The sequence below is a fragment of the Sapajus apella genome, unplaced genomic scaffold (assembly GCF_009761245.1).
Source record: "Sapajus apella isolate SASKATOON/1434 unplaced genomic scaffold, GSC_monkey_1.0 scaffold7, whole genome shotgun sequence".
NCBI lineage: Eukaryota > Metazoa > Chordata > Mammalia > Primates > Cebidae > Sapajus > Sapajus apella.
This window is the reverse complement of record NW_022436947.1, coordinates 1,544,601-1,572,366: the sequence shown is the minus strand read 5'-3', so window position 1 is coordinate 1,572,366 and position 27,766 is coordinate 1,544,601. Positions and strand designations below refer to the sequence as shown.

General features: G+C 44.1%; 1 protein-coding gene across 3 annotated transcripts in view; it reads right to left on the bottom strand.

Moving 5' to 3' along the window:
* Nucleotides 1–3,477: 3,477 nt before the first annotated feature.
* Nucleotides 3,478–27,766, bottom strand: part of SLC37A3 (solute carrier family 37 member 3) — a 57,376-nt gene continuing 33,087 nt past the window's right edge. For 2 of the 3 annotated variants that reach the window (XM_032275826.1, XM_032275827.1), the window contains exons 6-15: nt 27,550–27,695; nt 24,452–24,548; nt 20,109–20,193; nt 19,345–19,523; nt 16,781–16,922; nt 14,094–14,195; nt 13,442–13,489; nt 11,539–11,690; nt 7,226–7,291; nt 3,478–5,164 (exon numbers count right to left, since the gene is read on the bottom strand). In XM_032275826.1, coding sequence (XP_032131717.1) covers nt 5,072–5,164; nt 7,226–7,291; nt 11,539–11,690; nt 13,442–13,489; nt 14,094–14,195; nt 16,781–16,922; nt 19,345–19,523; nt 20,109–20,193; nt 24,452–24,548; nt 27,550–27,695 — 1,110 coding nt within the window. In that variant the 3' untranslated portion in view covers nt 3,478–5,071. The remainder of the gene's footprint in view (nt 5,165–7,225; nt 7,292–11,538; nt 11,691–13,441; nt 13,490–14,093; nt 14,196–16,780; nt 16,923–19,344; nt 19,524–20,108; nt 20,194–24,451; nt 24,549–27,549; nt 27,696–27,766) is intronic. The other variant, XM_032275828.1, reaches the window with a different exon arrangement.

Below are 27,766 nucleotides of genomic sequence, written 5' to 3'. Positions count from 1 at the left end.
CTGGGCACTGCAGAAAAAGAGCAGCAGTCTCCCTGGGGAGTTAGATACAAAAATAGGGAAGACAGAAACAGCTAACCACCAAATAAGCAACACTGACATTACCACCAAGAGAAGGAGCGATGGTAGAGGAGGAAGGGCCGAGGCTGGTTGGGGAAGGTTCCTCAGAGAAAATGGTGCTTGGCCAAGCCTTGAGGGAAAAATTAAGATTCACAAAGCTGGGAGCAAAAAAGGGGTATGACAGAGAGGTGTTAATCAAGACAAGAAGGTACGAATGCACAACTGCCATTTGCAGTGAGTAATGAGCTAACTGGTCTGATGCTGCGGAAGGTTCACGTAGACAGCCAATGGGAGAGTCGGTACAGAAAGCGAGTGAAACTGAATTCTGCAGAATCTCAATCCCAGGCACCCGATTCTCCTGACCAAGGTTTCTAACTTTGTGGTCCAATGATGGGCTTCAAGATTTGGCCATGAACACTCAGTAAGAAAATTGTGAATATTTTCTCATATAGGCATTTCAGTCTGGGGAGAGGTTAAGTGGCTTTCAGAATCTCAAAAGGGTTTATGACCTAAAGAGTTGAAAACTACCAATGCAGCAATTGGCAGAGTGGTCAATGTGGGGAAGGGAGAAGAGGTCGGGATTATATAAGTCGAGCCCATTCCCCTCCCTTGAGACGGGCTTTCTTAACTATACACCAGACAGTCATTAACAAACAGATGCCATTCCTCTCTCTAGTGGCTTCTTGTTCAAAAAGTACTTGACAGAGTTATTGGTAGATTACAAAAATAGCTCATTGCAGTCAGGTGCAGTGGCTCATGCCTATAATTGCAGCACTTTGGGAGGCTGAGGAGGGCAGATCACAAGGTCAAGAGATTGAGACCATCCTGGCCAACACGATGAAACGTCGTCTCTACTAAAAATGCAAAAATTAGCCAGGCATGATGGTGCAAGCCTATAATCCCAGCTACTCAAGAGGCTGAGGCAGAACTGCTTGAACCTGGGAAGCGGAGTTCGTAGTGAGCCAAGATCACGCCACGTACTCCAACCTGGGCGGCAGAGCGAGACTCCGTCCCAGAGAAGAAAAAAAAAGCTCATCGGGGAAAGTAGAAAGAAAACCAGCACAGGGGTGAGCAGAGAAGAGAACTCAGGAAAAGGGATAGTCTATAAGAAGATTCGATAAATTAAAATGCCAGAGAAGCCAAAGAATAAAAAGTCCTGAGAAAGATGAAGTGGTTACAGGTGTCAAGCACAAATAAGGGATAAGGGGAAAAAAGTCTCAAAATTCAATGACCCTCATGCATGGTTTCTGTAGGATGATAGGAGGCCAGAGGCTCGGGATAAGGGGTTCAAACCAAGACACTTGGAGAGCAAAAGGAAGTGCCATTGATGATTATGGTGAATGACAGTATGTATAAACCAGGACTGTCCTGGGAGAACAGATAAACAGTTACCTTGTTGAGGAGGAAATCAGTAGTAAAGACAGGAAGGCAGCAGACACTGTAAACTCAAAGGGTTTAGCTGCAAAAAGAAAACTAGGACATTAGTCAGAAAAGCCAGTAGGGAAAACAAAAGGCTTTACCACATATTGATTTGGGAGGCAGGAGGACTTCTGGAGGTTTTGAAGGGGGCTGGGTGCGGTGGCTCATGCCCGTAATCCCAGCAATTTGGGAGGCCGAGGTGGGCAGATCACTTGAGCTCAGGAGTTTGAAACCAGGCTGGAAAACATGGCAAAAACCCTTCTCTACAAAAAAAAAAATTTTAATTAGCTGGGTGTGGTGGTGTGCACCAGTAGCCCCAGCTGCTCAGAGTGAGACCAAGGTGGGAGAATTGCTTGAGCCCGCAAAGTTGAGTCTGCAGTGAGCCATGGTCGTACCACTGCACTCCAGCCTGGGCAACAGAGTAAGACCCTATCTCAAAAAAAAAAAAAAAAAAAAAAGGAAAAGGGAAGGGGCAAAGGGCTGACAGCGTTGCACATTCTCCATCCCACAGAACATCATGAGGCACGGCAGCTCCTCCAAAGCTTCTGCATGGATGCTGTGGCACTCTGGTTCCTTGGGAAACAGGAAAGGATGGAATAAACAGGAGTGAGGAGAGAGGTTTCCTCCTTTGAAACTGCAAGGAAAAAAAAACACAACAATTTCTGAAAAGAAAAGGCAAAACGCAACATTTTATCTCAACCTAGGGAGCATGAGATCTGGCTGTGAGGAAAGGATACATTTTCAAGTTAGCTTTCACTATGGCTTTCTCTTCCCTTTTCAAGGGAGAAGATATTAAGAAGAAAATAAAGTGAACTCTCAGGTGTTCATTAAAGTTAAATCCTGGCTGGGCATGGTGGCTCACGACTGCAATCTCAGCACTTTGGGAGACCAAGGGGGACAGATCACTTGAGGAGTTCAAGACCAGCCTGGCCAATATGGCAAAACCCCATCTCTACTAAAAATATAAAAATTAGCCAGGCATGGTGGCTTGTGCCTGTAATCCCAGCTACTTGCGAGACTGAGGCAGGAAAATCGCTTGAACCCAGGAAGTGGAGGTTGCAGTAAGCTGAGATCACGCCACTGCACTCCAGCCTGGGCGACAGATTGAGATTCCATCTAAAAAAAACCCAAAAAGTTAAATCCTGTGCAGACTGGCAGAACTAGAATAAGGAAATATATCCTTATTTCATTTTGTCCAGTGCTGAGCATTTATTTGTAATTTCATTTCAGGCAGGGCGCAGTGGCTCATGCCTGTTATCCCAGCACTTGGGGAGGCCAAGGTAAGAGGATCGCTTCAGCCCAGGAGTTTGAGACCAGCCTGGGTAACAGTGAAACTTTGTGTCTACAAAAAATAAAAAGACTGAAAATAATTAGCTGGGCATGGTGGCACACAGTCCAGCTACGTGGGAGGCTAGTCCCAGCTCCTTGGGAGCTGAGGCAGGAGGATCACTTTTGAGTCCAGGAGGTCAAGGCTGCAGTGAGCTGTGATCGTGCCACTGTACTCCAGCCTGGGTGACAGAGCAAGACTTTTGTCTCAAAATTGTCTCAAAAAGAAAAAAAACGTAGAAATGTTTCCTTTCAGTACAGCTCAGGGAACATAGAAAGGTCAGGGGAACAGTCACCGACCTAAGGTTCAACTGGGTAAGAAAACACTGGCTAGCGTGGGGACACTAAGATGAGACCACATCCACAGTGCAACTGGAAAGAAAACTCCGAGGCCAATGCCAGACAAGAGGTTCAATAAGAAAAGAGGCGGCTCTCAACTTACAACCGGGCGATTCATCCACACGGAGCACAGTCTTCCACAATGGGAAAGGGCATGCTTTTCACAGAACAGATGGAAACGAAGCCACCCCAGCGCCTCAGGTGAAGGAGCATGTGACCCAGCAATGCTGTGGGGTCGCGTGAGCTCACCCGGGAGCACTCAGGATCGGGAAACACTATGGCACTGATCACATTCTGAATCTCAGCCCTCACGATATATAGATTTCAGTAACGAAATGGAGATTTATTATGAAAGTCAGTTTATTGTCCTTTTCTGTGTTTCGTATTTTCCCTTTTTGTCAGTAAATAAGCAATACACTGATTGGAAATCTGCATGATTAAATAACATCAACAAGTTCATAAACACACCCCATATCAGAGTATAAAGCAAGGGGTTGAAAAATATTCCCTAACCCAATGCAAATTAGGAATCCCTCAAAATTGCACATTCTCCTCCTAGCTTGCTTATATAATTAAAAAAAAAAAAAATATATATATATATATATATATATACACACACATACAGAAGGATCTTAAAATATTGATCACTAGTACAGAATTCACAGCCCTGAAGATATATATATTTTTCTAAAGAATGAATACCCCGCAGGCCCTAGTAATCCATTAATGTGATTCAATGTCACAGACAGTCCTCAGCTTCTGATGTTTGGACTTTACAGTGGTGCGAAATGGTTGCAATTTCAACATAATGTACAGTAGTCAATAAATGACATGATATATTCAACACTTGATTATAAAATAGAGTTTGTGTTAGATGATTCTGCCCAACTGTAGGCTGATCTAAGTGTTCTGAGTATATAGGGTAGGTGAGGCAAGCTATGACGTCCAGTAGATCAGGTGTACGAAATACATTTGACTTCCAGTGGGTTTACTGGGACATAACCCCATCACAGGGCAAAGCGCATCTGTACTTGACACTTACTAGAACAAAAGGTCTTTCCCTTTTCTCTAATTCTAGTCTTCTGCTGAGGCAACTCCATAAACCCGGCTGTGCCAGAGATCAATCCTCTAAAAATAGACTAAGCAGATTAGCATCCTAGAGGATCCTAAGGTTCTCAGACAACAAATCTGGGGCTGAGTGCTTGAGTTGCGAGTTACACATCGGAATGTTCAAGATAACTGATGTCCTTGAAAGGAAGACTAAATACTTCCAGGAGTCCAAGCTCATTTGAATGAAGATGGAGGAGAACAAGTTGACAATAATTTGAAGATATTTGTGCTTCTGGGCTGAATGGCTTTGAGATCAGACAGAGTGGCTGAGCCAGTCAGGAGGCATGTGGTGTGAGCTTTCCCACCACGGTGAACAGAGGGATTCTTTGTCCAAGGCAGGCTTGCAGCTCAGTCCAGCTTGAGCATTTTATCAGGATTTGATGCTTGAAAGATCAGCCACTCTACGTAAACTTCATTACCAAAGCGAAATGCAATGATGTCTTCCATTTGTGGAAAAAATCACCAATACAAACCACGCGTGGCTTTGCCTCCTGTTCACTCAATTTTCCAGGCTAGAGAAAGTCCAAGTCCAAAACAACAGTTAAGGCTAAACCTCAACATGCCAAACAAAGACCATGGCAGAGTCAGAGGTCATTCGGCACATTCATGAAACAACAACAAAAATCGTCAACAGTAATTCCTGTAGTGTAAAAAACTAGCGCAGCCTTCACAGCTGGTCAGATCTCGGGTGGCTGGCAGTGTTGAGACGGTCTGACAGTCCAAGGTCATGCTGGAGCTCCTGGACAAACCCCGAATAGGGCAGATTTGAAGCCCTAATGGTCCTCATGTGGCTGACATTGTTCTGTCTCCCGGGCACCAGTCACTCCCTCAATATGTGAGCTTGTCTCCTTCGCATGAGAGAGAATATCTCCTTCACTATTAACGGCGAGATAAACACAATTGTACAACTTGTCTGTGAAGAGAAAATTGTATTAAATATACAGCAACAGTTTAATTATTTGTTAGAGCGTCATGTTTTGAACATAATAATAGATTTGGACAATTACATTCATTTTGACTTCATACAAAGATAACGTTTAATCTTCAATGAATTAGAAAATGATTTTGAAAATTAGGGCTAATAGTACAAAACACTTAACATTACATTTCAGTTGCCAAAAAAAGAATGAAGTACACAAATAATTTGCCACAGGCAGAGCAGAGAATTGAGACCAGAGGCTCAGATTAACAACAATGATCCTTATCATAGATCAAGTTTCTCTCTACCACAATTCCTAGTACGATCACACCAGAAAGCTCATCAGAAGATCCTTCCCTCTACTTAGCATGGATGTCAGAAATGGAACACAAGTTATATGGCCCAGTCTTTGGAAGCTAGATGGGAATTAGATGAAAGCTCCGAGGAATTCCTGGAGTTGGACTATCCCAGGGCTCCTTGAACAAGGCAAGAGGACAGCTGCCTGGAGTAGGGGTGGCAGAGGCTGCCTTCAATTACACCGCCCTGGATTGGAGGACATGATACTGAGTACACCCTGGTGCATTCCAGACTCTCTCAGGTAGTCGTCCTGTCTTGAGCACTGTCCCATCAATAACGTGCCTGCGTATGTCACAGCTCGTAACAGAGAGCAACTTGTCTTTTTTTTTTTTTTTTTTTGAAACAGAGTCTGGCTGAAGTGCAGTGGCACCATCTCGGCTCACTGCAACCTCCACCTCCCGGGTTCAAGTGATTCTCCTGCCTGTCTCCTGAGTAGCTGGAACTACAGGCACGTGCCAGCATGCCCAGCTAATTTCTGTATTTTTAGAAGAGATGGGCCTTCACCATATTGGTCAGAATGGTCTCGATCTCTTGACCTCGTGATCTGCCCGCCTTGGCCTCCCAAAGTGCTGGGATTACAGGTGTGAGCCAACGCGCCCGGCCTAGAGAGCAACATTTTAAAAGCACAAAGCCTCAGGAGTTTAAGACCAGCCTAGGCAACATGGCGAAACCCCCTCTACAAAAAATTCAAGAAGTTAGCAAGGCGTGGTGGCACACACCTGTAGTCCCAGCTAATCAGGAGGCTGAGGTGGGAGGACCACCTGATCCCAGGAGGTCAAGGCTGTAGTGAGCTGTGATTGTGCCACTGAACTTCAGCCTGGATGACAGAATGAGACCCTGTCTCAAAATAAATAAATAAATAAAAACAAGGCCTTATTCTGTATTGGCTATTTCCAAAAAAGTACTGAATCCCAGCCAAGAATGTCTAGGGCATAATAAATATTTCCTCAATAAACTACCACTATTTTAGAACCAAGATACGTAACAGTGTTAATTACAGCAATGCTTCCGTTTTAACTCTGTGTTGCTTAGTGTACATTGTAATTTGCTTCAGAATTTCCAAATTATATTCTGCAGATAGAGGGTAGCCTGGAAGAGTACACTGATTCGGGACTGTTGATTCTTTAAATAAGTCTCTTATTGTTGTTTTTCTGAAATAATAAATGGCAATATTCATTAGACAGAGGTCAAGAGCAAACTGAGAGCCTTTTTCTTTCTTAAAAAGAAGACTGTGAGGCCAGGTGTGGTGGCTCACACTGTAATCCCAGCACTTTGGGAGGACGAGGTGGGTGGATCACCTGAGGTCGGGAGTTCAAAACCAGCCTGGCCAATATGGTAAAACCCCATCTCTATTAAACATACAAAAATTAGCCAGGAGTGGTGGCAGGTGCCTGGAATCCCAGCAGCTCAGGAGGCTGAGGTGGAAGAATCACTTGAACCTGGTAGGCGGAGGCTGCAATGAGCCGAGATCACACCACTGCACTCCAGCCTGCGTGACAGAGCAAGACTCTGTCTCAAAAAAAAAAAAAAAAAAAAAAAAAAAGAACAATGTGTCTTTTAGATTAATAAAATGTTACTTTTCATAAAGGGGCCTTTTAAAGCAATCAGCAGTTTTGCTGGTTTCAAGAAATGACTTAAGTAAATGCTTTCAACTTAATAAGAAAAATGACTTTTTTTTTTTAAAGGGCACACACTTACCATGAGAATGAAAAAGTAGAAAACCCACATCCATCCTAGCTTGTCCCGGATCAGAGACACTAAATACTAAAAGGGAGAAAAAAATACAATATAATTCTTTATAAAGTAGATTAAACACGGCTATTTTAGAAAATAAGAAGGGAGCAGGGTTTGTATGTTTTGAAGTTTACAAAGCTCTTCCACATACATGTGCCTGCTGTGATTAATGGCCTTATTTTGTAAGCATGCAGAGTCCAAATGGAAAAACTGTGTAACAGAAGTTGTCAGTTCAGGTTTATTTTTATTCACTTTGCTATTTAGAGAGGAAGATGAACATCCAAAAGCCACTCCCATTTAATCATTCTTTCTTCCAATGAAAGGTACTATAATTGATGCTTCCAAAACCATTTGTCCTTAAGTATGCCACTCATTTTCCAATTACGCCGTTTGCTTATAGTACTGCTACACTACCTTCACATTCTGCAGCATATTCTTTTACTTTTCTTTCAATTATTGAAAAGGATCTAATTGCACTTATTTAACCCATTTTCTTTTTTTATCTTATTATGGTTAAGATATAACTGACATAAAATTTGCCATTTTAACCATGTTTAAGTGTACAATCCATTGGTGTCAGTTACACTCATAGTATCATACAACCATCACCACCATCTATTTCCAAACTTTTTCATCATCCAAACAGAAACTCTGTACCTATTAAGCAATTAACTGCCCAACTCCCCAGCCCCTGGTAACCTCATCTTTCTGGTTCTATGGATTGGCCTACTGTAGATATTTTGTGTAAATGGAATAACAGTATTTGTCCTTTTATGTCTGGTTTGTTTCACTTAGCATAATGCTTTCGAGGTAGACTGCATTAGAACTTCACTCCTTTTTTTTTTTTTTCTGGAGATGGAGTCTTGCTCTGTCGCCCAGGCTGGAGTGCAGTGGGGCAATCTCCGCTCACTGCAACCTCCATATCCCAGGTTCCAGCGATTCTCCTGCCTCAGCCTCTCAAGTAGCTGGGATTACAGGCTCGATCCACCATCCCTGGCTAATTTTTGTATTTTTAGTAGAGACAGGGTTTCACCATGTTGGCCAGGCTGGTCTCAAACTCCTGACCTCACGATCCACCCGCCTCGGCTTCCCAAAGTGCTAGGATTACAGGTATGAGCCACTGCACCTGGCCCTTCATTCTTTTTTCTTTTCTTTCCTCCCCTACTCCTCAGCTCCAACTTCATTCTCTTCACGTGGATACCAGTTATCCCAATATTACTTACTGAGAGACCATCCTCTCCCCATTGAATGGTCCTGGTACCTTTGTCGAAAATCAGTTTGGTCACAGACACAAAAGGGGAACCCATATTATTTGATCACATTATTACTGAAATGTATATATGAAAAAAATTAATGCAGAACAACTGTGTGATTTATATTAGATCACATCATGTGAAGCAAAAAAGCAGAGATCTAATCATCCATTAAAGGAAGCACAGGGGTGCTCCAAACTTGGACTGCAACTTTGCCTTTTTTTTTTTTTTTTTTTTTTTTTTTTGAGACAGAGTCTCGGCCAAGCAAGGTGGCTTATTCCTATAATCCTAGCACTTTGGAAATCTGAGGCAGGAGGATCACTTCATTCCAAGAGTTTAAGACCAGTCTGGGCAATGTGGTGAAACCCCATCTCTACAAAAAAATACAAAACTTAGCTGGGTGTGGTGGTGCATACCTGCAGTTCAAGCTATTTGGGAGGCTGAGGTGGGAAAATCGCTTGAGCCCCAGAAGGCAGAGGTTGCAGTGAACCAAGATTGTGCCACTGCACTCCAGCCTGGGTGACAGAGCCAGACCCTGCCGCAAAAACAACTAAAAATAGAGAGACAGGGTCTGGGTCTGTCACCCAGGCTGGAGTGGAGTGGTGTGATCATGGCTCACTGCAGCCTTGACTTCCCAGGCTCAAGCAATCCTCCCGTTTCAGCCTCCCAAGTAGTTGGGACAGGCACACATCACGATGCCCGGCTAATTTTTTATTTTTTTGTAGAGATGAGGGTCTCACTATGTTGCTCAGGCTGGTCTTGAACTCCTGGCCTCAGCAATCCTCCTGCCTTGGCCTCCCAAAGTGCTGGGATTACAGGCATGAGCCACCACACCCAGCCTCATGCACAAGTTTTAATGTGGACATTTGTTCTCATTTCTCTTGGGCAGATACTGCAATTGAATCTTACTGAACCCCCAGTATGTGTCAAAAAAAAGCACTAAGCATTGGAAACACAAAAATGAAGGCAACAAGCAGAGCACTTGCCATGGTGTATCACCTTTACACCAAGACAGGTGCCTACCAGAGGACCACATCAACCGCTATGGCAACCTGAAGGAGAAACAATTCTTTACTTGGGAAGTCAGGGAAAGATGGGGGCAACAAAGTTATTCAGGGTAAGTTAGTATACTGGCTAAGAAAAGGGCTGACAGTGTTTAACACTAAGTCACAGAGTTTGGGATTTCACCCCTTAGGCAATGGGAAATCATTCAAAACTCACCATGGAAGAGGAATGAGTAAAGCTAACAATGATCTACTCGGGACATGCTTCCCCAACCACGAAGGTCAGTCTAGGACCCAAGTACACAGTGAGGGATCTAGGTACTGGCAGGTGAGGCGATCTAAATAAAAGCAAACTTCCTGAAATACTCATTATTATCCACCCATTTAGTTTGTGAAGAAAACATTCGTAAAGAAAGATAACTTCAAATAATATAATGTTGAAAAAGGGTGCGTAATGCAGTCACTCTCTACCCCATAGATGAAGCCGTCGGAACTGATGGCTAGGAGCATTTCTTGATTCCCACTCCAGAGCATGATCAGGTAAGCACATTTCTCAAGCCTTTGCTAAGGTTTTTGTTTGTTTGGGTTTTTTGCCCTTTAGTCTTACAGTAAAATATACTAAGCCTATCAGTCATTCATTCTACAATCATTCCACAAGTAATGTCTACTGTGTGCCAGGCACTGCACTAGGTACAAAGGCCATGGAAGAACATACACAAAATGCTGCACTCAGGAAGCTTACATTACAGTGGGAAGAACAGACATTAACAAGTGTATACAGACTATTCAAACACGGCTAGGTAGTCAATGTATTAAGATGCCTTACTTTACCTCAATACTTGCTCTCTCATTAACCACTAGCAATCAGACATCAGCAATTCACCCCCACCAAGGAAGCAACAACAATCTTCAAGGCCATTAATGACCTCCTAGATGTCGCAACTAAGAGCCTAAGAGGCAAATCCCTCAGTTCTCCTTCTCCTGACCTCTCTGCGTCCATGACCTTACTAACACCTTCTCAAACACAGCTCTCCTGACTACAGGTTACTCTGCTGTCTTCCTCTTTCTTTGACCACTGGGCATTCCCTGAGGCTTGGCCAGCATTCTTTTTCCCATTACATAAAAAACCCACTTCCACAGGTTCAACTATTTTTATCCATACAGATGACTTTCAAATCCATATTTTTGCAAAATTCATACTCTGTAATCTGCAGTGGTATACCCTAGAAGAGGCATAGTTCACGACTGTCCCAGGAAAGGGATACCTGTCCCAGAGAAAGCCTCAATTTGTGCCAAAAAAAAAAAAAAAAGGTCAGTGTAAATAGTTCTAAGTATAGCAGGCCAATCTTAGCGTAGGGATCTCAAACATCCAAGTGCAGAACAATTACCAAAAAAAGGCTTGTTGAAAATATAGATCCGTAGGTTCTAACTCAGTGAGTCTGCAGTACACTTGGTGTTCTGTACTTTAATGAGTATCCCAGATGATTCTGATAGCCGGCATTCATGAGCCGCCCTTTGAGATACAGTCATAGATTTTTGGACACACAGGAAGCAGAGCAAGTGATTAAGAAGCAGCTGCAGAGTCCATAGCCGTGTCTGGTGGGGCCCAGGAAGGAACGTGTATGCAGTAGAGTGTCTGGGAGAGGGAGACGGGAGACAGCAAAGGCGGTGTCCACATGCCAGGTGGGGATAACAAGAAGCACCCCCTGCCATGGAATACCAAGTTCAGCCTGGAAAGAAGGGAGTGGTGGGCTGGGGTAGAAGGGTCTGTCTGTCTCATGAGGTTTTAGCTTATTTGCAGACAGAATCTAGAAGTATAAGTAAAAAAAAGGACTGAAAAAAATGGAGGGTCCTTCCACAATGGGACACATCGGCTGGCCCTGAGAGGAGACAGGAGCCCCTGAGCTCTCAGTACAGCGTTCTACAGCACAAGAGTGCCACCTACTGAGGCCCAGAAGGCAGGTTCACGTTCAGCCACCTTTGAGGGAAGACATTAGAATCCCCGGTCCTGTTCTCTCACCTGGCCCACAGCAGCTCCGATGCTCCCCGAACCATCAACAATTCCTGTGACAGTGGCCAAAGCCTCACTGCTCCCTTGGATGAGCTCCTGGCGACCCAAGTCCGCGGAAATAGCAGAGCTAATCATATTCGAAGGTCCACCAATAAAAAATCCTGAAGTCAGAACAGGTTCTTATTAAAACACAATTCACAACCACTAGTAATGTATTGCATAAGGCAAAAAAAAAAAAAAAAAAAAATCCCAATAGCTTTCTTAATATGTTGGAGAGACATGGAAAAAAAAAAGGAAACCCCGCCCGAATCGTATCATGTTCAAACTATCAATAGTTAACATCCACGTTCCTGAAACCCCTTCTTGAATTATGTGACACTCTATTTTGTAGAACCCAAAGATGCAAAAATATAGTGAAACACATAGCCTTTCTAATACTGTGACGTTTATATTCATTAATAAAACTGCACTGGCTTGTCAGATAAATTCTATTACAGTACAGTTGCATCATATGATCATTCCACTGCACAAATTCAACCAGGAATATTAAAAAAAAAAAAAAAAAAGGAGCAAAGAGGAAAAAGCCACTGAAATGGAGCAGGTGACTCTATCTGCCACTGCTCTCAGTGAGGCCGCCCACAAATTGGGCATGAGTTGACTCACGTGACCCACGTGCTGGAATCAGTTGCATGTGTCTCAAGTAGCATGAGCAGCTCATTCTCCCAAGCATGATCTAAAGTTTAAAATAAGTAATTTTTCTGGCTGGGCACCGTGGCTCATGCCTGTAATCCCAGCACTTTGGGAGGCTGAGGTGGGCAGATCACCTGAGGTCAGGAGTTCAAGACCAGCCTAGGCAACATGGTGAAATCCTGTCTCTACTAAAACTACAAAAATTAGCTAGGCGTGGCAATCCCAGCTACTCGGGAGGCTGAGGCAGAAGAATAATTTGAACCCGGGAAGTGGAGTTTGCAGTTAGCTGAGATTGGGGCAGAAGGGTCTGTCTGTTTCATGAGGTCTTAGCTTATTTGCAGACAGAATCTGGAAGTATAAGTAAAAAAAAAAAAGGACTGAAAAAAATGGAGGGTCCTTCCACAATGGGATGTATCAGCTGGCCCTGAGAGGAGACAGGAGCCCCTGAGCTCTCAGTACAGTGTTCTACAGCACAAGAGTGCCACCTACTGAGGCCCAGCCTGGGCAACAAGAGCGAGATTCCCTCTCAAAAATAAAAATAAAGTTTAAAATTAGTAATTTTTCTGGCTGGGCATGGTAGCAAATGCCCGTAATCCCAGTATTTTGGGAGGCCAAGACGGGCAGATCACCTGAGGTCAGGAATTCAAGACCAGCCTGGGCAACATGGTGAAACCCCATCTCTACTACAAATACAAAAATTAGCCGGGCATGGTGGTGCACACCTATAATCCCAGCTACTCGGAAGGCTGAAGCACGAGAATCACTTGAACCCAGGAGGCGGAGGTTGCAGTGAGCTGAGATTGCGCCACTGCACTCCAGCCTGGACAACAGAGCAAGACTCCATTTCAAAATATAAATAAATAATAATTTTTCTATAACATGCTTCCTAAATGCACTCAACTATTTTATCTAGTGTTCACGTGACAAAATGCTGACCAATTCCAACACAGGAGGACACACGAGCTATAGTGGATTTTTTCTTGAAAGCTGGTGAATTGGGCTCCCATGTGGCATCTTTCTAAGTCACTTCTACAAGTGAGAGCAGAAGAAGAAAGAGCAGAGAAAAAGAAATCTGGAAAAGGAGACATCTTTCATTTTAAAATTTGAATTCTCTGTAATTAAGGTTTCAGTACTACTCAAACTGAGGGAGAAAAGCAGTTTCCTTTTTCCTCTGAATTGACAGAGTAACAGACACACAGTGGAGCAGAGGCATGTGCCGTACCTGTAACAGTCATCAGAAAGGCATTGATGGACTTATCGTTTGGAGAACCTGTTAGGGAAGACACAGACAAACCACAGTGACTTGAAAAGCAGACTCCACGTGCCTCCGCCAACAGTACGCAAAGATCTGAATCTCTGTGACCTCACAAATCACTCCCAGAGACAACAAAGAGACACAAGTCTCTCTGCCTCTTTCAACTCTGATTTGTAACGTCTGCCTCTTGCTGGTGCTCAAGCTAACGAGACTTCTAAAAGCTAAAGAAAAGCTCTACTCCTGTCTCAACGGCGTCTTAAGGGACATATACCAACCTACTAATTACCATCTTTCCGCTTTTGAAACCTGTTCCCCTTTTATTGTTTTATGGGCTATAACGCCCGCCTCTGGAGCCTCCCCTAAACAAAGCATATACTCTCCCAAGCAAGCTTTTAAGCATATTAACAAAGCAAAAGAGATGCCAGTTTCCTCCCAACACAAATAAAACGATGTGATGACAGGTTTCCCAGGCATTCACAGGACAATACGAAGGTGGCATGTTGGGCCTCGAAGCTGGTCTCCAGGCTCTCCCTGGCGCTGATCACTGACTCCAGACAAATGCCTTATTCCTATCAGATTAGGAAAGCACAGGAATTAGTAATTGCAAAGGGATACTCACGACTATACCCGACGAGGGACCCAACCGCCAGAAGCAGACTCAGGGCAAGAACCGGCGCTCTCTTCTGTAGTACGTCAGAGATGAAGCCTTGCAACGTTCCACCTGCAAGCACAGAGTGAAGAGCAATCAAAATCACTTCTAATGCAGCTCGGTCATCTGAGGCGTGCTCCCCATCCACCCTCTAGTCTCCCTAACAGGATCCTAACACTGGTCTATCAAAACATATGGCTGACTCCCTGAAAAGGGGTCCTCTATAACTTCCTTTTAGGAAGATAAACTGTTTGTTAAATCGCCACGATGACCAAAGGGGACAGGATATCACAAATCAGACAGCAAAACATGAAACTGTTAAAGCCATCCACTATCCTTTACAAAAATAAGCTGTGAATGTTATTTCTGATTTTTCTTTTGAATTTAAAAGATAATAAATTAAGAACTATGCCTCGCTGGGCACGGTGACTCACACCTATAATGCCAGCACTTTGGGAGACTAAGGCTAGGGGATTGCTTGAGGCCAGGGGTTCAAAGCCAGTCTAAAGATATACTAGCTGGGCGTGGTAGCACACGCCTACATTCCCAGATACTTGGGAGGCTAAGGCAGGAGAATCAGTTGAGCTAGGAGACTGAGGTTGTGGTGAACCGTATCATGCCACTTGAGCTCAGGAATCTGAGGCTTCAGTGAGCTGTATTGTCCCACTGCACTCTAGCCTGTGCAACAGAGCAAGAGCGTGTCTTAAAAAACAAAAAACTGCCGGGTGCGGTGGCTCACACCTGTAATCCCAGCACTTTGGGAGGCTGAGGCGGGTGGATCACGAGGTCGAGAGATCAAGACCATCCTGGCCAACCTGGTGAAATCCTGTCTCTATTAAAAATACAAAAAAAAAAAATTAGCTGGGCATGGTGGCATGTGCCTATAGTCCCAGCTACTCGGGAGACTGAGGCAGGAAAATTGCTTGAACCCAGGAGGCGGAGGTTTCAGTGAGCTGAAATCACACCACTGTGCTCCGGCGCCTGGCAACAGAGTGAGACTCTGTCTCGAAAAAAGAAAAAAAAAAAACAACTTTGCCTTACAGTCTATGGAGGCCAGAAGCTGGGCACAGTGGCTCACACCTGTAATCCAAGCACTTTGGGGGGCTGAGGTGCGCAAATTGCCTGAGCTCAGGAGTTCGAGACCAGCCTGGGCAACATGGTGAAACCCCATCTCTACAAAAAATACAAAAAAATTAGCTGGGTGTGGTGATGCATGACTATAGTCCCAGCTACTTGGGGGGCTGAGGTGGAAGGATCGCTTGAGCCCAGGAGGTTGTGGCTGCAGTGAGCCAACATTGTGCCACTGCACCCCAGCATGTGCAACAGAACAGTACCCCCGTCTCCAAAAAAAAAAAAAAAAAAAGGTGGCTAGTAAAATTCACTAAAATACAATTCAGCAGTTACGGTTTAGTAATAGGACATGATCTTTACAAAGCAGGGATGTGAATCTTTCAAGCAACAATGTCACATGCTGCCCTACTCTGAGTTCTAGGGGCTATGGGACATCTGGTGAGTCCTCATCAGACAGCAGGCAGCTGGACAATTTTAACTTCAGAGGACACAGAGTATGGTGAGATCTAAAGGTGGCAACCTCACCTTTGGCTCTGGATTTAAGAATATGGGCAGCCAAGTTCAAATAAAGTAATAGCAGATCACCTAGGATAGACTGCGTGCTTTCACAAGCTCAGGGGCGTTGAGTCTCACCACAATTCTAAATGTTAACATTTTGAAGGTTTTGAAGATCTGGGTATTAGCCATGTAAGTAATACCCATTAAAATGCATTCTGCTCATCTGTCTTACTTCCTTTTTCATACTTATTACTTCCTTGTTCATACTTCTAGCTACAGCAAAAATCCACTGTTAAAATCTTTGTTTACAATGAAACCACTGTAAAAACATTCACAAAAATTAATCCCTGCTGTTACTCCAGCCTCTAAGACCTGATGATCTACACACTAAGGTATAGTTCCCCTTTATCCTCATGATATGTTCCACAACCCCCATGGATGTCCGAAACCACAGGCAGTACCAAACTCCATACATACTATGTTTTTCTCTATACGTACATACCCATGATCAAGTTTAATTTATGAGTTAGGCATAGAAATTGACAAAATAGAAAACAATAACGATATACTGTAACATAAGTTATATGAATGGTCTCTCTCTCTTTCTCTGAAAATATTATATATAAGTGACACCACATTAAGGGGAGATTGCTGCATTCTCCCTGGTTAGGCCAGGGATGGTGGGGAAGGTGGGAGAGAGATAACAATGAACACGTTCACATTCTAACTTGGATCTCTGACATACAATTAGCTTTAGAGCTAAGACACCACTGAGAAAGCATAGGAAAGGATTGTATTTAAAGAGATTCCCATGTGCTTCCGCAAACAAAAGAACAGCTCCATCAACAAAGGACTGAGAAAAAAGAGCCCAATACATCACAGTGCTGCCTTAGGCTGGGTCTTCTTTCTACGGGCCTCTTTTTTTTCCTTTTTTCTTTTTTTAATAGTTTGGCTGTTTACTAGTAGGACAGTTTAGGGAAAATGGCTGTAGAGTAAGTAATAAAACTTTAAGTGAGACCAGATTTCACAACCCAGTAAGAGATCACCAGTGACTAACTCTGTATGGAAAGGACGCATCACTGGCATACCTATGATCCCTCCAACGTCGTACCAAATGGACAGCTTGTCGGCTTCCGCCTCCTTCCAGCCGAAGTTGTTACTCAGATAAAAGGGCAGCCAGAAGAAGAAGGAGTAATTCACCAACTTCAAGCAGGCGTAGGCCAGTGAGTACTACAAGAAAAGCATTCGACTCTCAGTGACAGACAAATAGCAGAGCAGGACCACAATTTTTAATGTCATTAAAAAGCAAAACAAAATAAAGGAATTTCGGATGAACAGGACCGAATTTTACAATTAAACATCTCTACAAAGTCCCACATGCCTGAGTTCGCCCAGTCTCCCTCTGCTCTTCATCCCTGTTAACTTCATGTACAGGGGGCCTTTGGAATAAAAAACACAAATGGTTACTTCCTAACTGTCTGCAGTTTCTCCTCCTATCAGTTTTCTGGTAGAAGCAGGCCAGTGTTTTGGATCTACAAGGCAGGGCACATGCCCACGTTTCTTTATTCACACAAAGATGAATGCTATTCATGCCACTAACCAGCGTTAACCATAGGCAAAGAAGTCCTGGAAGCATCCCGGCCTCTGCTGGGAACAGCCAGACAGGCTTGGTTATTCTGCTCCTTGCCAAGGCGACAACAGCGCAGAGCAAGGGGGTTACACTACAGTTCCAAGGTCTAAGAAAAGCAGCAGCATGATCATTCCTTTCACACTACTTTCCAAAAGCTCCACATTCCCTGGTCCGGTGGCAAAGAAAAGAGTCTCTCTGGCGAGTCAAAACTGAAAGAACATGTCATCATCATTGGCCTCGTGGCTCTCCCTTGAGGGGAAAAAAACGCTGCAGCTGCACGGAGACGGTGGAGGGGCTGAGATGCCTATATTCAACACATTACTACCAGGAAATCCTGACATTTAGCATCAAAGGAAAAAGCGGGGGGAACAGAGGGGCTGACTTCAAAGGGTGTCTGGCTAGTATATTCTTTTCCCTGGAGCTGCCAGTTATTCCCTAGGTATCACTTGTTTTAAAACAGCTTCCCTGGCAGGCAACAGCCACCCCCTAGAGAGCCAAATCCCAATCACGAGTGCATTCTGACCAGACAGCCTGCTACAAAGACAAAGGAATTAAGTTAACTAGATTTCCTTCACATCACTGCCTGTGTCAGAGAACAACAGCTAGTGAAGAACAAAGGAACAGCAAAAGAGGTCCTAAAGGAACCTGCATTTCTCTTATATTATATATATCATCACTGGGTTAATTGTGGAAAATTACACTTACACTTTAACTCATAATTAACTCTGTTGGAAACGTTAGTTCTCTCAGCTTGGGGGCACTGGCAGAAGGGGATTGACAGGCGTGTCATAAGATGGCCTACAGATCACTCTACCTGAGGGATCGCATTCATAAAGCACCACTGACAAATGAAGTAACAACAGGTGCTTGATCAAAACACAAGAGCCCAATGTTACAGGCTCTGGGGAAGACTGGAATAATTTCTATTCCAGGGGAAGGGGAACTGAGGCACACGGACAGGTTGCATGACTTACCCCAGGTGTCAGAGAAAGTTAGTGGGTAAGCTGGAAACATAACCTAGGCCTCTTAACTTCCACTCCACTGCTAGAGTGCCCAAAACATCAAGACAGAAAAACTGCAGTAGGAGGGATTTAGTGTAGACGTTAGAAGGCTTTTCTGACTGCACAGGCTGTGGAAACACTGGAATGCATTACCAGGAAAGACTGTGGAGTGCTCTCTTCTGGACCCTTTAAAAGGAGACAAGCTGGGCACGGAGGCTCTTGCCTGTAATCCCAGCACTTTGGGAGGCCGAGGCAGGTGGATCACAAGGTCAGGAGATTGAGACCATCCTGGCTAACATAGTGAAACCCCGTCTCTACTAAAAATACAAAAAATTAGCCGGGTATGGTGGCACGCACCTGTAATCCCAGCTACTCGGGAGGCTGAGGCAGGAGAATCACTTGAACTTGGAAGGCAGAGGTTGCAGTGAGCCGAGGTCATGCCACTGCACTCCAGCCTGGGCGACAGAGCAAGACTCTGTCTAAAATAAATGAATGAATGAATGAATGAATGAGAATGAATGAATGAATGAATGAGGGTAAGGCAGGCTTAGGAACCATTCACAACCCTTCTTCTTGGTCCACGTATAATTCTATAACACTTCAAAAGGCCTACAAGTACACATTAAAAAATAATCAACTTTGCCATTCCTAGCCAATGTCTCAGGCTAGATCAGGGTCAGGAAAGCAGGGCTCTTTGGCCAAGTCTGGCCACGCCTAACTGTCCCATGTTTTCTGTGGCTTATTTTGCTCTACAGAGCTAAGTGGTTGCGGGAGAGACTTGTATGGTTCCCCGAAGTTGAAAATATTTACTCTCTGCCTCTTCATGGAAAGGTTTGTCAACCCCTGCGTTAGAGATCAGATAGGCTGAGGGGCACTAGACAATAATCCTCAGAACATATATTCCTAAAATAAAGTAGCCAAGAGAGGCTCAATACTTAAGGAAGCTTTATCCCAGGCAGAGGAGACGTCAAGGGCTCTCCTTCCGCCCTGGCCGTGGTGAGGAGATGTTCATGGTCCTTACCGGTATGACTCCAGGAAGGCAACACGCCTGGTAGAAGCTTACTGCCTTGACTTGGGCAACAGAACTATCATCTTGGATTGAATAATTCGGCTCATATTCGTCTTCATTTTCACCACCATTAATTAATGGCCTGTGTGAGTCTTCTTCAAAATTTTCTTCTGCCTCAATACCTGAGAGACCTAAAACAACAGCAACGGCCACTGTTTATGGAGTGCCCACCATGTGCGAAGGCTCTGCATTTATCACTATTTCCATTTTACAGAAGTGGCAACAAAGGCTCAGAGACCAAGGTCAACTAAGGTCAATTAAAGTCACACAGTCTGTTTAAAAATATTTAAAAGATAAAAGAACTGTACATCTGTTTGCTTCTGTGATTTCGCCTGTACGTAATCTGTATTTAACTACAGGTAAGTATCATTTTTATGAATCACTTTTACGGACGAAAAGAAATGTTTCGAGAAGTGAAATCAGAAATACATCCATGTTGATTCCTAGCCAATGTCTCAAGTATAAAAATCATTTGCAAATGCGAAGATTTTCCTGGATCTATGAAAGACGTGCATCACTCCCCTCAAACATGTGCGGCTGTGCCAGGGGCTGGCTACAATGTCGACAGGACTCAAACGGCAGTACTGTTCTCCTTTCACTCACTAAAAGGAGCTCATAGTTTTCCTAGGAAAAAAGAGATTTGATTTCTTGGCCTCAGATTTCCATTTGGCCATAACAGTAAGACATTCGGAATAGAAGGGATGGCTTCTCCTCACCAATTTCTTCTGGTGACACCAGGAGTCCAAAGAAGATAACGATCCCACCAGCAAACTGCACAGACGCCGTCACCAGAAAGGCATACTGGAGGAGAGGGGGGGAAAGGTGGTCCTTACACATCTGGGGACAGTCATCAGAAGCACATTCATTAAAGGCGCATGGGGGGGAGGCAGGGGTTGGGAGAGGTGGGAAGGGAGACTGAGAAGCAAGGAAGCACCCAGTGCTTCTACTGGGCCAGGCACTGTGCAAAGTGTTCTACTCACATTTTCTCATTTAATTCTTCCTAGTGATTCTATGAAGCTCAGAGAGGAGAATTAAGGTCCCGTGGCTACTAAGTGGCACTATTATGATTGTGAAATCAGAACTAGCTCCAAAAATCTAGTTCTTTGCATCACATAGCCTCCGATAAAAGACTATCTAGGCCGGGCACAGTGGCTCACACCTGTAATCCCAGCACTTTGGGGTGCCGAGATGGGTGGATCACCTGGGTCAGGAGTTCGAGACCAGCCTGGCCAACCTGGTGAATCCCTGTCTCTACTAAAAATACAAAAATTAGCTGGGCGTGGTGGTGGGCGCCTGTAATCCCAGCTACTCAGGAGGCTGGGGCAGGAGATCACTTGAACCTGGGAGGCGGGGGTTGGAATGAGCTGAGATCGCGCCACTGCACTCCAGCCTGGGCAACAGAGCGAGACTCCATCTCAAAAAAAAAAAAAAAGAAAAAAAAAGACAGTATCTCCTCTTGAAGATATTACATACAGTTGAGGAGATTAAACAATACACAAGCCAGGCATGGTGGCTCAAGCCTGTAATCCCAGCACTTTGGGAGGCCGAGGCGGGTAGATCACGAGGTCAAGAGATCGAGACCATCCCCGTTAACATGGTGAAACCCCGTCTCTACTAAAAATACAAAACATTAGCTGGGCATGGTGGCGCGTGCCTGTAATCCCAGCTACTCAGGAGGTTGAGGCAGGAGAATTGCCTGAACCCAGGAGGCGGAGGTTGTGGTGAGCCGAGATCGCGCTATTGCACTCCAGCCTGGGTAATAAGAGTGAAACTCCGTCTCAAAAAAAAAAAAAAAAAGGCCAGGTGTGGTGGCTCATGCCTGTAGTCCCAGCACTTTGGGAGGCCGAGGTGGGCGGATCACCTGAGGTCAGGAGTTCAAGACCAGCCTGACCAACATGGTGAAACCCTGCCTCTTAAAAAAAAAAAATTCAATACACAAAACAATATTATAAAGCACCATATAGTTGAATAAATGAGAAGGCCCAGTCCTACCATGAAACATACATAGGAATGAAGAAGAAACAAAGAGCTGAAGAGGCTGAGGCAGTAAGACAATGTCTTAGGGAAGAATGGAAAAGCAAAGCCAATTTCCCATCTTTCCAGGCACACGGTAAGCAAAGGCACAGGGTGCAGGGAGACAGAAAGCCTACTGCCCGACTCAAGGAGAGGGCTTCCGCTAGGGGATAATAGGGAAGAAAACTGATTTGAAAAGGTGACAGCTAGATGAAAGACTCTCAACCTGCAGGCTGCATGGCTGATTTAACAGAGAACGGAGCCTGATGTAGACACTCTGAATTTTTAAACCAGTGAGTGAGAAAATTAAAACAGTGTTTCCAGAAGTCAAATCTGAGAGCAGCACAGAAGGTGAACTGAAATTCTCATTTGAACCAATTATACGAACCAGGTGTGAGGCTAAGAAGCCTAGAATAAAGGTGGCCATAAATGAAGGACTTCTCAATGACTCTAACTATACCAAAATTTGTGGTGAGCTGTTTAAAAATGTAACATTTTTTCCGTTTTTTTTTTTTTTTTTTGAAATGGAGTCTCACTCTGTCACCAGGCTGCAGTGTAGTGGCGCAATCTCGGCTTACTGTAACCTCCAACTCTCTGGTTCAAGCCATTCTCCTGCCTCCGTCCCCCAAGTAGCTTGGATTACCGGCATGCACCACCCAGCTAATTTTTGTGTTTTTAGTAGAGATGCGGTTTCACCATGTTGGCCAGGATGATCTTGATCTCCTGTCCTCATGATCTGCCCGCCTCAGCCTCCCAAAGTGCTGGGATTACAGGCATGCAGCACCATGCCTGGCCAAAAATGTATCAACTTTTTAAAAGAGCAACTTACTTTTAACCATTTAGGTTTTTGAGTAGGTAATATATTCACATGATTCAAACAACAGAGGAATAAGATGTACAGTAAAGCTGGGTGCGGTAGCTCATGCCTATAATCCCAGCCCTTTGGGAGGCCGAGGTGGGCAGATCACTTGAGGTCAGGAGCTTGAAACCAGCCTGGCCAACATGGCAAAATGCCATCTCTACTAAAAATACAAAAATTACCCCAGCGTGGTGGCATACACCTGTAATCCCAGCTACTTGGGAGGCTGAGGCAGGAGAATCACCTGAACCCAGGAGGCAGAGGCTGCAGCGAGCTAACATCTCACTATTGCACTCCAGCCTGAGTGTCAGAGTGAGACTCCATCTAAAAAAAAAAAAAGATGGGTATAATAAAATTTTTTTAATGTACAGTAAAAACTTTCCCTCCCACCCTGCCTCCCCCATCTGCCCAGTTCCCCCAATTTTCCCAACATATAACCACTATTGTTCATTTTCACTGCCCAGAAATTGTTTTGGAAACATACAAGCTAATACAAGCATATTGTCTTTCATTCTTCCTTGTTACACAAATGGCATTCAATATACAGTTTTGCACCCTTGCTGTCTTCACTTAGCACACTTTTGAGATTGCTGCAGTGCACTACTCTCTCAGTACACAGGGGGCTTTCTAATTGGCCTTCACAGCTGCACAGCACTGCTCTGAACAGGTTTATCATGGTCGAACTATGTCCCTCTTCGCTGACACCTGCTTTCAGTCTTTGGCTATTACAAACAATGCCAAAATAAAGAATCCGGGAGATACATCATTTGTATGTGTTTCAATCTATTCATCTGTGTGAAGAATTCCTGGAGGTGGAACTGCTCAGGTGAGTATTTGTAATTTTGATAGACACTGCCATATTGACCCCTCCAGGAGTTAGTGACTTCGTTACTCTTTCAACTGCAATGCCTGTCTCTTCAGGTTCTTATAAGTACGACATGTCTTCAAATTTTTGGATTTTTGCCAGTCTAATAAGTATACGGTATAGTTTTTCTTCCTTTTTTTTTTTTTTTTTTTAAAAACGGCATAGCTTTAATTTGCATTTCCCTGTTGACTAAGTCCTATTAAGAACAGAGATTTTTGTCTCTTTTGGCCAGCTCTATTATTTACAGTGCCTAGGAGGACGTACAGAGAGTTCAGTATTTATTAAATGAATAAGCAGTGAGTAGAATACTTTGCCTATGTTTACTAGCCATTTCTATATCCTTTCCATGAACTACACATTCAAATTCTGTATCTTTCTGTTGTTGGTGTTTTTGTTTTTATTATCAATTCATGGATGCGCTTTACATGTTATGGGAATCAGTCTTCATTTTTTTTTGAGACAGGGTCTGGCTCTGTCACCCAGATTGGAGTGCAGTGGTATGTCTTGGCTCACTGTACCCTCCAGCTCCCAGGCTCAGGACTACAGGCATACACCCTGACACTCAGCTAATTTTTTAGTTTTTTGTAGATACAAGGTCTCATTATATTGCCCAGGCTGGTCTTAAACTCCTGGGCTCAAGAGATCCTTCCACCTCAGCCTCCCAAAGTGCTGAGATTATAGGTGTGAGCCACTGTGCCTGGCCCAGATGAGTCCTTTATCTGTAACATGAGTTGCAAATTCTTCTCAACTGGTTATATGTCTTTAGACTCTCTATAGTGTTTTTGTTATAAATAATTTTTATGTGTTTGAATATATCAGAAGTTGGTCTACTTTTAATGAATACATCAGAAGTTTGTCTACTTTTCCTTTAAATTTATTTTTGATATGGAGTCTTACTCTGTCACCCAGGCTAAAGTGCAGCGATGTGACCTTGGCTCACTGCAACCTCTGCCTCCTGGGTTCAAGCGATTCTCCTGCCTTAGCCTCCCAAGTAGCTGGAACTACAGACATGCATCACCACACCCAGTTAATTTTTGCATCTTTTTTTAGTAGAGACAGAGTTTCACCACGTTGGCCAGGCTGGTCTCAAACTCCTGACCTCAGGTGATCCACCTGCCTTGGCTTTCAAAGTGCTGGGGTTATAGGCACAAGCCACCATGCCTGGCCAGAAGTTTGTCTACTTTTAATACAAGTCTTGCCCTATCCAGACACAGTTCTATGTAGTTTTAAATGGCCACATTATTTAATACATAAAAAGCAATACACACACACACACACACACACACACACACAGAATGCGAGAGCTAGAAAACAATACCTACCTCATAACCATACTGAAGAACAGAAGAAGCTAGGCATGCTCCCAAAATATTGCCCACTGAAGCGCAGGCACTCCAGAGACCAAAAACAACTCCTCGTCTAAGACGCAAAACAGTGGAGACAAAGGACCATGGTCAGAAGAGATACTCTGGGCAGTTCAAAATACAAAACAGCCAAAACAACCAAAGTGCATACTACCAAGACTAAACAGGCTATTTTAAAAGTTTTTTAAAATTCACCATAATGACAAAATGTCAAGTCTCCTCTAACTCAATGATTTTATTAAAGTTTAATTTAGAGCTCATAGAAAGACACTGTTTGGAGAATTAAAAAAGACAAGCCACAAGAGAAAATATTTGCATACCACTTATCCGATAAAAAATTGTTATCCAGGCCGGGCGCGGTGGCTCAAGCCTGTAATCCCAGCACTTTGGGAGGCTGAGGCGGGTGGATCACGAGGTCAAGAGATCGAGACCATCCTGGTCAACATGGTGAAACCCCATCTCTACTAAAAATACAAAAAAAAATTAGCTGGGCATGGTGGTGCGTGCCTGTAATCCCAGCTACTCAGGAGGCTGAGGCAGGAGAATTGCCTGAACCCAGGAGGCGGAGGTTGCGGTGAGCCGAGATCGCGCCATTGCACTCCAGCCTGGGTAACATGAGTGAAACTCCGTCTCAAAAAAAAAAAAAAAAAAAAAAATTGTTATCCAGATTGGGCACAGTGGCTTATGCCTGGAATCCCAGTACTTTGGCAGGCCAAGGCAGACAGATCACCTGAGGTCAGGAGTTTGAGACCAGCCTGGCTAGCATGACAAAACCCCATCTCTACTTAATTAGCCAGGCATGATAGTGGGCGCCTGTAATCTCAGCTACTCGAGAGGCTAAGGCAGGAGAATCACTTGAACCCGGGAGGCAGAGGTTGCAATGAGCCGAGATCACGAAATTGCACTCTTGCCCTCCAGCCTGGGGGATAGAACAAGACTCCGTATTCAAAAACAAAACTGTATCCAGAATATAAGGCAATATCACTCTCAAAACTCAGTAAAATATGACAACAGACAAGGCAATTGAATGTTAAAAAGCATGAATCTACAATCAGCTCAAAATAAAAAGTCTTTGAAAAGTGGGCAAAAGATTTTAACAGATACTTCACATAAAAAGATGTAATACAAAAAACACTCAGCTGGCCAGCGAGACGGCTCATGCCTGTAATCCCAGCCTTTGGGAGGCCTGAAGTAGGTGGGTCACTTGAGGTCAAGAGTGACCTCAACATGGTGAAACCCCATCTGGTCAACATGGTGAAACCCCATCTCTGCTAAAAATACAAAAATTAGCTGCACGTGGTGGCTGCACACCTATAATCCCAGCTAACTGGGAGGCTGAGGCCGAAGAATCACTTGAACCCAGGAAGCAGAGGTTGCAGTGAGCCAAGATGAGGCCACTGTACTCCAGCCTAGGTGACAGGGTGAGACCCTGTTTCAAAAACAAAACAAAGCAAAGAAAAAAAAAAAAAAAAAAACATGATCAACATCATTAGACATTAGAAAAATGCAAATTAAAGTCACAATAAGATAACATTACACACTTATTAGAATGGCTAAAATCAAAAAACACCAAGCATGCCAAGTGTTAGGAAGGACACAGAACAAAATTAAACCCTTATGTTCTGCCGATGGGAATGTAAAATGGTACTACCACTTTGGAGGAGACTGCCAGTGTCTTAAAAAGGTAAACACACGCCTGACAGGTGATCCAGCCACTCTACTCCTAGGTATTTACCCAAGAGAAATGAAAGCATATGTCCACACAAGGATGTGTACACAAATGTTCCCAGGAGCTTCATCTGTAATAGCCCAAAACTGAAAACAACCCAAATGTTCACCCACAGGTGAATGAATAAACATGAATAAATTTCTAATTATCCTGAATAAAGGAAGACACAAAGCCTGGGTGTGGCGGCTCAGGCCTGTAATCCCAGCACTTTGGGAGGCTGAGGTGGTCAGGAGGCCGAACAGCTTGAGGCCAAGAACTTGAGACCAGCCTGGGCAACACAGTGAGACCCTTTCTTTACAGGAAAAAAAAAAAAAGATGATTTAAAAAAAGAATACATACTGTTTGATTGCATCTTTGGATGGGCGGGGTGGCTCACCCCGTAATCCTAGCACTATGGGAGGCCGAGGCAGGCGGATCACCTGAGGTCGGGAGTTTGAGAGCAGCCTGACCAACACAGCGTAACCCTGTCTCTACTAAAAACATAAAAAATTAGCCAGGAGTGGTGGCGCACGCCTGCAATCCCAGCTACTCAGGAGGCTGAGGCAAGAGAATCGCTTGAACCCAGGAGGCAGAGGTTGAAGTGACCCAAGATTGTGTCACTACACTCCAGCCTAGGCAACAAGAGCAAAACTCCATCTCAAAAAAAAAACAAAAACAAAAATTAGCTGGGCATGGTGGTGCACACATGTAGTCCCAGCTACTTGGGAGGCTGAGGCAGGAGAATTGCTTGAAACTGGGAGGTAGAGGTTGCAGTGAGCTGACACTCACTGTGCCATGGCACTCCAGGCTGGAGACTGAGTGAGACTCTGTCTTTAAAAAGCTACTTGAAGGTTTAGGGGAAAAAAACATCCCATTTGATCAAGCCTCAAAGTCTGGCATTCTTCATCTGAGTCTTATTAGACCCCTTGTTACGTGACCTTGGGCAGGTGAACAACCTTTGACCTCTTTTTCCTTATCTTGATTTAATGTAAAAAGGTTAAATAACATCACTCTCAAAAAAGGGCAGGGAAGGCAAAACCCAAAGGAAGATACATGATGGATAGGAAATGAGATTTTTATGTTCCCTAAAGAAACAATGAGTTAAGAAAAAGATTAAGACCTCCTGCCTTAGCCCACACTCAGAATCTGCCCACAGCCCAAAGAATGGTAGGAATATGTCTCCTGGGCCGGACACTAACGTGAAACCCTCTCTCCCTAAATTCCTGGCTTGCTAATAAAAGATGCAGGGGGTATCTAAGGCATCAAAGTAACTGACTTTGACAAGTCTGAAAAATCCAACATGGAAACCACTTAAACAGAGAAATCAGAGAGGAAGGAAGTGGCATACCCGGCTTTCCCAAACCAGTTGCCCATAACAGCAACCACACAGGGCCAACCAGTAGACTGCAGCAGGCCGTTCACAATCCACAGGCAGCAGTACAGCCACGTGTTGTAGAAATGCAGCCATTCTGTGAGCGCGCCAAAAACAAAGACCTTGGAGAGGAGGAAACAGAAGGGATATGTAACAATTTCAGTGGATGCCACTCCCCATGCTTGCCTCAGAG